The sequence below is a fragment of the Embiotoca jacksoni genome, unplaced genomic scaffold (assembly GCF_022577435.1).
Source record: "Embiotoca jacksoni isolate LCO1_2020_lvr unplaced genomic scaffold, fEmbJac1.0.p SCAF_35, whole genome shotgun sequence".
Lineage (NCBI taxonomy): Eukaryota > Metazoa > Chordata > Actinopteri > Embiotocidae > Embiotoca > Embiotoca jacksoni.
Window position 1 is genome coordinate 1,900,723 of NW_027185387.1, and position 10,940 is coordinate 1,911,662.

At 41.1% G+C, this 10,940-nt stretch overlaps 1 protein-coding gene across 1 annotated transcript; it reads left to right on the top strand.

Annotated features, from left to right (window-relative positions):
- The first annotated feature begins 5,419 nt into the window (after positions 1 to 5,419).
- slc35c1 (solute carrier family 35 member C1) lies at positions 5,420 to 8,415 on the top strand. The gene is made up of 2 exons (XM_069165733.1): positions 5,420 to 6,071; positions 6,780 to 8,415. Exons 1-2 carry the CDS (start codon positions 5,504 to 5,506, stop codon positions 7,358 to 7,360), a joined length of 1,149 nt encoding a protein of 382 aa, XP_069021834.1. The 5' UTR covers positions 5,420 to 5,503; the 3' UTR covers positions 7,361 to 8,415.
- Positions 8,416 to 10,940: the final 2,525 nt, after the last annotated feature.

The window sequence follows — 10,940 nt, forward strand, 5'->3', positions numbered from 1 at the left end:
GCATTCAGGAGTCGGTGTGTTTGTGCTGTCTGAGTCTTTGTTATGTTGTTAGACTGGTGAGCCATGCAGGAGGTTTCCCTGTCACCCAGTGCTCACAACGATATACCCGTCCTGTACTCTGAACGAACAGGGAAAACGAATGGATCGAGAGGCTCCGCTGAACAAAATGGCAGCGCCATTGTCACCCCCGCTGCCTCCGCCGGTGTGACTGCTGTTCCCAGCGAACGGGTGAGTCATCATCAGACTCGCCTTGGTCTCCGATGACAGGGGGGGTTTCGGAGTCTGCCAGCCTACTGAGCGAAACCAAACATGTCAGGCTGACGGTGATAAATAGGACATCAGCGTCAGCTGTATTTCATGTAGAGGACGACGAACAGGTTAATGTACACCGACTAGTTAAAAGGATTCTTAATAGCTCTATGGTGCCGTTTAATTCGGAGAGGATAGCTCATTCATGTTTTATGGTCTCGGTTCTTCAGGAGGATGTCCTCCTTTCCGAGCTCTAAAAGTCTTACAAGGTTGGGATGTTTTATGTGCCGTAACGGCCTGAGAAGTATCCCTTCAATTAAGTGCCTTTCACTTCAAATCTGGAGTGGTTTGAAATGCACTCGGCAGATATCATTGTCGTGAAGACTTTTTGGCCCGGTTTTGCAGAATAAAATCTAAAACGGAAAGAAATCCATTATGAAATGTTAGTTTATATAGTCTACTGTAGGCATCCATCATTTTCTCCCCATTTATATAGCGGCGGCTAATAGTTCCTTTAAAGTTTGATAGCCTTACGAGAAAGGCAGTTGAATGGTTGGGGATACTGCCCTTAAATAGATATTAATTTGGAGGTAAGCAATATCAGCCTCCTCTTACAAAAAGTCATGGCTACTTTATCTTTTATAACGTGAAAACTAACCAATCTGGAACAGCCGTAAAGCTAACGGCTGATTTAACTAACCAAAATGAAATGATTGTTTTAATAGTCCTTGTCATTAGAAAGACATAATGTGACTTAAAGATCAAATCGATGACACCGCATCGATGGTCACGTCATAGTAGGAAAGGCAGTGTCTTTATGTTAAAAGTTAAATAAACAGCCTGGCTACTCCACTGAGATTTATGTCTGTCAAATCTGCTTCTCTTTTATTCTTAGTTTGTTTTCAATCAATAAATATGGATCGGTATTGTATATTATCAGCACGTCCAAAGATCCTGCCGTGACCCAATACACAGCATGTGGGCAGAAGTTGTACTAACGGATGGTAAACACACACACTACCGTAAACTAAATGCAGGCATTTGAAACCTGATGTCGGTCGTCTACCACACACGTATGTGATGTTTTATAACTCCTTGTAGCATTTTTTTTTTAATGTGTTTTGTTCATCGGGCTGCTCTTTTTGTTTTCCCTTTACAGCCTACAACACTCCAACTGAAAGTAAAGAATTCTTCCGGAGGACCTCTTGCTCTTTCCTTTCCTTCAGACATTGAGAAAGCAGAGGTTGTTACAACCGAGGGGAGATCAAAGTGGTAAAAGCAGTATAGCTGGGAAACCAACTTTGGCCCCAAGGGAGGATTATATGTGCTTGAAATTAAGCTGCCCTGTGGACTGTACCACACAGCTCACCCTCGCCGGCCTATTATTTATCAACTCTGCTTGCTGCAAGATTCATTATGAACAGCAATTACCTATAGACCAGCACAACACCGTCACACCAACCTCAGTTAATAATAGCGGTGTTATTAATAATACTGACCTATGGCTCTGGGGGGAAAAAAAGGAGGTGCACTGTCTTTGGTCGTTTCCTCTATTAATTCATCATTTATCAGCAAACTTTGGCAAAGAACAGAATACATGCCTGTTCTAGTGTTTTATACTGTAATAAAGATTGGTGATCTGTTAAAGGGTAAATTTGACTTGGGATGAGTGGGCGCCTTTAGGGTTTTATGTTTGTTTTTGTGATGCATGTCATCTCATTTAGTGCTTAGTTAATGGTACATTCCAAATATAGGAATGAAGGCCGGTTTACTGGACTTACTAGAGTCTTTTAGTTTAAAAATGTCCGTGTTTTTTTTTTTTTAGAATCAATATTCATATTTATAAAACTACTCTTTCTTGCATCATCATATTCTCCATCATGCCCTATATTTTTTTTCCAGTACCAATCCATGATACATTTCCGTCACACTGAGTATTCAAATGACCTCGAGCAAAATGCAATAGCTGCATTTCGATGAAAGCATTTATGTCAATGTCAAGCAACAATCATCCATCACAGATGTGCGATGAATGGCGCTCTCAGGTTAATGGATGGGATGAGTTAAAAAATAAAAAAAATAAAAAAAATAAAAATAGTCTCTATATTATGCTTGCATGCAGGATTCAGTTTATGTATCACGATAATTTACTTGCTGTTCAGTAACTGTGTCGCTGTGGCACAATCCACTTAATTTAAGCTGACAGGACTTTTGTATCACAACAGGTTGAGGGATTTACTGAAAGAGCTTTATACTAAAAGGCATTGAAGAAGCATGTGTGATAAAGGTGTCGTTTGTTTCTGTAATGGCATTACAACATTAGCCCAATGTAAAACGGGGTATCTCTTGAAACTGCAGAACATGGATTAAATATTATTTTAACAATTCAGGTTAATTATCTGGGAGAATAATTACAGCAACTGGCAATCACTTCCTGTGGTAAAAGGTGCCATCTGGAGGATATGCGAAATGCTGTTTGATCAATGGAAAAAAAAAAAGCTTCATAGTGAATCAAATTATTTTGACAGGCTCGTGGTAAAATGTTCTGAATACGTTAATTGTCATGCAGGAAACTTTAGCTACTCTATCTGGCAATTTTCTTTTTACTATTAGTTAACCACCAAAGATTGACAAGTTTCGTGTAGCAGGTGAAGGCAATTCTGTTTTTGATGGATCCAGTCGTCTTCATGACAAAACAAAGGACAAGTCAGGGTACACAAGGTACAATATATTCTAAAGCTGTTTTATGTACAAAGACTGGACAATGATTTTTTTTTTTTTTAAACATGAAATGGATGCAGGGATATTGAAGCGCGGAAAAATAATAATTTTGTCATTTTTAATCACAGTGTTTTTAGCATCTGGAATTCATCACATTTGTCTCAGGGTTTAGCGTATAAGTTTCCGTTCATCTTTATTTTCTGTTTAGATCAGACTCGTTGTCTCCTACATCTTACATGAATATCAGCCTAGAAGTGATGGAGTGGAGATTCACCAAGGCAAGATGATTGAGAGGCTCCATAATCCAAGACACCACCTGCGGCATCTTCCTCCATTTTTGTGCGAGCTAATAAAGTGAGGAAATCTCCCCAGCTGGCAGGGGTCACGGAGGCAGACCGTTTTGCGAATATTGAATCGTGCGAGGGCGAGGCATTTCTCCCCTTCAGAAACCCCAGCAAAAAAAGGAGCACATCGAGGGGTCGGACACCCGCTGATAGATGTGTTGTCTATAGGTTGAACCAGGCTACACAAATACTACCCCCGTGTTCTTGGAAGAAGGTGGAGTTTTATCCTTGCCGAGAGCGTATACGGGTCCGTGGGCACGGCTTACCATCTCAGCGGCCAACACCAGTAACCCAGCGAAGTGACTCGCTGTGCATTGTAGCAGAAAATATGAAACCAGCAAACAACACTCGCTATTTTTTTTCCAGCAGCTGAGAAAGCTTGCAACGGTTGACCAGAAGAACGATGACAGAAGGGTTTGACACAAAGTTTGGACAGAAAAGTGAAGCAGTAGTTTTAATGTTGAAGTTTTCTCCTGTTTCCGGGTTTTGTTTTTTTTAAAACACACCATTATCAAGGGTGTAGGCCTATATTAAGAAACCACAGAAAGAAAAAAAAGAAAAAAGGCAGCAGATGTAGCTGATATTATGGCTAGGAGGCGATAGACAGATCGGGTGAAGTAGTGAAAAATGCTTAATCATTTTTTAGCCCACTGATTTCAAGTGAAGAAAAATGGTTTGCAGGTCATTAAGCGTAAGTAAAGGTATCTTAATATCTACTCTAAACCTGTAGATTAATGAATAACGTCCCGGCTTGTGGTCTTTTATTGTCCGTCATCCAGCTGTCTATAAAAAAAAAAAAAGAAAATTAAAAAAAAAAAAAAACGTAAAAGCATATTTTAAACTTTACAGAGTACTCAAAAGATCCAAGACATGGTGTGATTGACTAAAGATTACATTTTACTAACAGACCAGCTGCCCCATATTAAACATGTTGGAGGTCATCAAGGAGTGATGTTATGAGGCAAGTGAAAGGGGCAACACCGTCTCAATGAGAAACCCTTGATGTGTGAATTAATTAGGAGCCTCATATGTGATACACCTGTTGTGGTATTGAGGCTTGTTACACAGTGGTCTTTGTTGTAAACCACACCTCTATACACGGCTTAGTTTTAAAACTAATTATACTGATCATCACCACGCAGCCACATAATGTATGTGCCAGTTTGAGTTCACAATCCTGCAGCCAGCAAAGAAAATTAAAAACGAATTCAACATTGATGATTGTTTGCTGCCATCTGCTGTCTTAAACTGTAAATACCTGCTTCTGCCTGTATGTGGGGACAACCATGATGAAAACATTGAGGAATCTGTGTTGTTGCTGTTATTATTTTTTAAAGAAAAAAGAAGAAAAACAAAAAAGGACCCACATCATATTTTTTTTAAACATTTATTTGGTATGCCATCGTGAAAATGAAAGTTGTTACTGGGCTTATAAGTACATACTATATCAGCTTATACATGATGGGTTCATTAAATTAGATAACAGAGGGCACAGTCTCGAAGCAGCATCTCAAAAACAACTAAACAACTCTCTAGGTTAACACAGATGTTTACTCCAAAGTTTAAATGAATAAATATTGATGGGGATGTTGTTATCAGTGAAAGCATTTATCCAATACACTGTCTTTTTAAATGTAAGAGGTTGTTCAAACAAGGAAGTACTTCAATTTAAATAGTCTTCCGGGTTGATCGTGTACTTTCAAAATAAAAGTGATTAAAAAAAATCCTTTTCACTTTGCGAAAGAGATCGTGTCAGAACAATTATGAAATGAGAATAAAATGTGTTTCTTTTTTAATATATATCTTCCCCATAATACTAGTGAACGATATACCCTGTCAAGCTCTTCCTTCATGCGCATTAATATTGAATTACTTAATTAAACAAGAGTTCGTGTATCCACTGTAAATGTGACACAGCACATGAGACTATTCATTTTATGTAGAAACTTTAAGAAACTTACTCAATTGTATCCTCTGAATACAGCCTGGTGCACAAAAAAACAAACAAAATAAAAAATAAAATTGTGGGGTTGCGCACGCTTTTCAATCGGGCTCCTTCTTTTACGCTGAAAAGTCACACCGGAAGTTCCGCCCGTTGTTTGCCGTTGGCGTAACAACGCGGCGGTCATGTTTGGATCCGACGGCGGAAGCGCCCGGGGTCCGCAGCTGCAGTTTTAAGCTTCGTCTAAATGCCCCCAGATTTTACCCGAGCGACCCGCTCTCTCCCCCCCGAAAGCATGAACAGGGCGCAGCTGAAGCGGTCCGGCATCCTGAGGATGGCCCTGGCCGGCTCGGAGACGGCGGACCGGGACGGGAGCGGAGAGACGTTCGTCCTCCGGGCGGCCAGGATAGCCGTGGTGGTCGCGCTGTACTGGTTCGTTTCGATAACGATGGTGTTCCTCAACAACTATCTTCTGGACAACGAGGACCTGGACGCGCCGCTGTTCGTCACTTTTTACCAGTGCTTGCTGACCGTCGGGCTGTGCTGGCTCATGCAGCTGCTGTCCAAAGCGTGCCCGGGACTCGTCGACTTCCCGTCGGTCAGGTTCGACGTGAAGACGTCCCGGGAGGTGCTGCCGCTGTCCGTCGTCTTCATCGGCATGATCACCTTCAACAACATGTGCCTGAAGTACGTCGGGGTGGCTTTCTACACCGTCGGTCGCTCTCTCAGCACCGTCTTCAACGTGCTTTTGTCTTACTTCGTCCTCAAACAAACCACGTCCCTCCAAGCTCTGACGTGCTGCGGGATCATACTGGGTAGGTTTTTTAACTTGATCTATTCAATTAAAAAAAGACGGTGCCTCCTGGCAGCAGGCCGGTGGCCACCAATAAATCTAATTACATCCTTATAGAGGGTTTTTTGTTTTGTTTTTTTGAACCTGGCTTGTGCTTCAGTGACAATAAATCCAAAATAAATCTCGTACCACACTCGTCATGGTCAGGACTCACCCTCAAAAGGTTTCTGAACTTTTGTTTAATACCCCTTTTGGAGGAGTTGCATGTTTTATTTACATTATGTAAATAAAAAAAAAATATGACATAACTGGTGTGAAAAAGATGAATCGGGCAACGACGACAAGCAAACATCAAACGTTTCACTGGTTTGAGTCTCTCAAAATTGACAATTAGTTATCATAAATATATATTATGCAATGATACCAGCGTAAAGTGGGTTTTGAATTTTTGTTGTCATTTAAAATCAACAATTCGACCGTGTGACTTTCAGCTCTTCAACTTTTGAATGATCTTTTTCTTTTTTTTTTAAACACATTTTTTTTCACACATACTCGACTTATAGCTGAAAAATGTGTCATTTTTGCAGCCCGAGTTTTTGACCATAATTTCAAGGCTTGTCTAAAAAAGGATTGAAATGCGTTAAATTCCCAGCGGGGATTTGTCCCGTGACGTCTCGGTCCTTCATGTGCCCCCCCCCCCCCCCCCCCCCCCCCCCCCTTTGCTTCTCAGGCGGCTTCTGGCTCGGCGTGGACCAGGAAGGCACGACGGGGTCCCTCTCCTGGCTGGGCGTGTTTTTCGGGGTGCTGGCCAGCGCCTGCGTCTCTCTCAACGCCATCTACACGAAGAAGGTGATGCCCGCGGTGGACGGGAACATCTGGAAACTGTCCTACTACAACAACATCAACGCCTGCGTGCTCTTCCTCCCGCTCATCCTCGTGTTCGGAGAGCTGGGCCAGCTCGCCAGCTTCGGCCGCCTCTCCAGCCTCGGCTTCTGGGGCGTGATGACGCTCGGAGGGGTGTTCGGTTTCGCCATCGGCTACGTCACGGGCCTCCAGATCAAGCACACCAGCCCGCTCACGCACAACGTCTCGGGGACGGCGAAGGCCTGCGCTCAGACCGTCATCGCGGTGGTGTACAACTCTTCCAGCAAAAGCGTGCTGTGGTGGACCAGCAACATGATGGTCCTCGGCGGCTCGTCGGCCTACACTTGGGTCAAGAGTCGAGAGATGCAGAAGACCCCCCACAGAGTTCCTCAGGACTCGGCCAAAGAACAACTACTGCCGGGGGAGAAGGGCAACATGGGAGTGTAACTAAACCTTCGGGGGGTTTTTTTTATTACCCGCGTGGCATTTCAACGTTCAGATACTGTAGCATTTAGAACATCACTGACGTGTGAGTTTTGGTGAGGTGGTTTTTAGGATTATTTTTTAAAAATGAAAATGGCCGAGAATTCAAATGTGTCTTTTATTATTTTGTGTACAGGCGAAGGAGAAGATGAAGTTTTTATTCACAGGGAGGCTTTAAGATATCTACGCTGTCATCGTGAAATCGAAACTTTTCTACACTCGTTGTGTAATTCTGATGATATTTTTTTTATCAAAGGGGATTTCAATCGTTCAAATTGATGCCCCCCCTTTTTTTTTTTTTTCTGAATGTAGGTCGGTATGTCATGATTTTAAGGGGCCGGCCTCCGGCTACGGGAGCTTGTCCTGTTGTCTCGAAGATGAACAAAGCCAAGACAACACGTGATATCCTGTAGTTTATAGAGGACACGACAGAAGGTAACAGGAAGCCTTGTGCCAGTGGGACTGACATACAAAAAGCCTTTTTAATCCTCAAAAGAAAACACTCCGGCTTTTTAAACTGTTAGGAACTGCACATTCTTTGCAACATGTTTCAGTCAGATTTTAAATTGAAAACAAATAGGGGACGATATCAAGTCTCTGGAAATATATTTGCATTCTGCCACAAAGTGAATATTTACATACGGGCGTCATGTTGTTCACTTTGTTCTGATTGAAGTGGGACTGGCGGTATATTTATATGTCGCAGCAATTTACAACTGCACCTTTTCACTTGTGGTACGTGACAAGGCACCTTGCGTACCACTGAAAATGTCGACGTAAACTATCGCCTGTATCAAAGCTGGCTTTTTTAAATTGCATTAAGTCGTTGCAACATCTCAGTTTAACAAAAAAATTTGCCTTTTTCATCAAAAGGGAGGATTGTATTTCATTGTTTCCTTGTCAAAAAAAAAAATGATATTGTAGTTTTCAAATACGTTCTTTTTTTTTTTATTTGTAAATGTGATTATTTTTTTTTTGCCGTTCTCCTTAAATAAAATGTGGAAGTTTTTAAAAACACATTTTCTGTCGATCGACATTCTCTAATCGAAACCGAGTTTAGATTTACAGACTCTATAGTAAATTATTAAAACAACGTCATAATAATTACTAGACAGAACAAATGTAGAGGAGTCTTAGTTTTGACGCTATTTATTTACGTTATGCTGAAAATGTTTAAGGCCAGCTGGACTTCCTCCTGCCCTTCCTGGTGTGAGAAATGATTGAACCTGGTGGTTAAAATGATTTTTGGCACCCCGAGGACATTGGCGCACGTTGAACTTGGGCATGACGAGGTCAGAACTGTGCCAAGCAGTCTGTTTCATGCATAAAATCACTAAGTATGTCAACGCGGACCAGCAGAACGCATTTATCAACGCGGCCAATTGTTCGCTCGACGAGAAGCTCACCATAAACATAAAGATACTTTTTCAAAAAGAACACTTAAGAGATTTAAGTAAAATGTCCAAATCAAATGTTGGACTTTTTTTTTGTCAAGACTTACTGAGTTGCTTATTACATTTTTACATGTTGTTAAGACATCTATGTACGTTGCTCTCTCACTCGCTCATTTTGATTTTAATCTCAGTGTTCATTGTTGTTTAAAACTGAGCTTGATATTTTATTTTTGACAGGCGCACGGGCGGTTTTGACAAAAGAATTTTTGCCACCTGGTTAATTTATTAAAAATTCCAACAAAAAAAAAAAATGTCAGCTGAAAGCTCCAGAAAGTGGAACGTGTCTTTAAAGTTTTTGTCCAAAATCAATTTTTTTTTTTGGTAATTTATGAAAAGGTAAACGTTCAAAATTCTCATTTTCATTTAAGGATTTGGCATATAGAGCGAAATCCTAATATTGGTTGACAAGCTTAAATTTCCATGCTATTTAAACAGTTTTGTGTAATTCAAATGTCTCAAATGGCAAAACCGCGTAAGGGCTCGTAAGTACGTCACATCTATCCTCCCACATAATTCAGGCGACTTGATTTATAAAGAGTGTTTGGATGATGGGTCCCCTCTATGTTGCACTAATGCAAGTGTCGGGGTGGCTCGGTTATTGTCACCGGGATGGAGGTCAGTGAGGTCAGCGGATGTTGGAGCAGAGTCGGTTGAGACTGGAGTGGGATATTTCTCTGAGCAACAGGGGGGGGGGGCCAAAAATAGCCGACAGAGCATTGTGGGTAATTACATGAACCAAAAAACATCGGTCTCTGATGTCAGAAACTCATTTCAACAGTGAACTTGGCCTTGTGACACCAATGAAAGTTTTATAAGTGTGTTATGATGTGGAATACATAATCCCCCCCCCCCCCTCACACACACACACACACACACACACACACACACACACACACACACACACACCTCATCTCCCCCTCATGTCTGGCTGGGTCAGGTTCAACATGACAGGACGAGGCAAAAAATCTTTAGTGGTGATTGACAGTTCAAAGGGTGCGAGTATCATAAGTAGTCACTCATGTTTCTTTATATCTGTCGGCTCAAAGCTGTGGTCAAAACGCGGCTGTCACTTCATCGATGGGAGAGTTAATTTCGGCTGTGATGTGTTCAGTTAAGAATCACGACTCCGGGATCGTCTTGCTGCGTGTAGAAACACACTGTCATCACGCAGTGACAGTCTTGACAGTTGATGAACCGTCTTAAACCTACATTATGTAACGTTTGGCCACTTGAGGGCAGCAAAAGAAGCTGTAAAAACGCACCCCCCCCCCCCTCCCCCCATCCCGACATACGGCGTATCATCTTAGGAAATAATAAATCTTACAAATTGATAATGCAAAATATGATAGCAAGCAGTTGATACTGAGCAACATAAACATTCATTTTGGAGTCGTGGAGTTCACATTAGGTTCCTGGTGCCAAAAAAAAAAAGCATACAGAGACAAGCTTGTGAGGAAAAGCGAAACACAAGATCATGGCCAGATTTCTTTGGATGCCAAAAGCAAGAGAGTGGATATAGAAACTAATGTTCCATGTCTGGTAGACTTGCAAATAGGCAGTTTTGTGCTAATAAATGTATATTAATATATGAGGTTATCAAAGATATGTGACCCTCGAGTTTTATGTAGATAGGCTGAACTCAAGTGGGCAGAAATATAGAAAGGCAGCTATGTAGACAATCTGAATAGGCTTTTGATTGTTGCTCAAAGTCTGATGCAAATCAACAAGGAAAACAAAATGGAAATAAAGTAATATTGTTGTTGTCCTGTTTTTCAGATACTCCAGAAGTTCAATCTTGAAAGGTAGGATACTTTTTTTTTTTTTTTCCAATTCATTAAAGAACATTTAATTTAAAATTCTGGGAAAATTCAAAATCGCAATATTTTGAGATTCATGCTTTTGGATTAATATGATATAATATATATAGATGTAAATACACTCAAAAGAAAAAAAAAACGAATTTCACTTCAAAGTCATGTTACTACATGACACGTGATTGGTTTTGGAACATTTTCACGGTGTAACGTAGAGAACTGTAAAGTTCTGCTGTAATGACTTTCATGTGTTAACGTCATGACGTAACGCGTGTT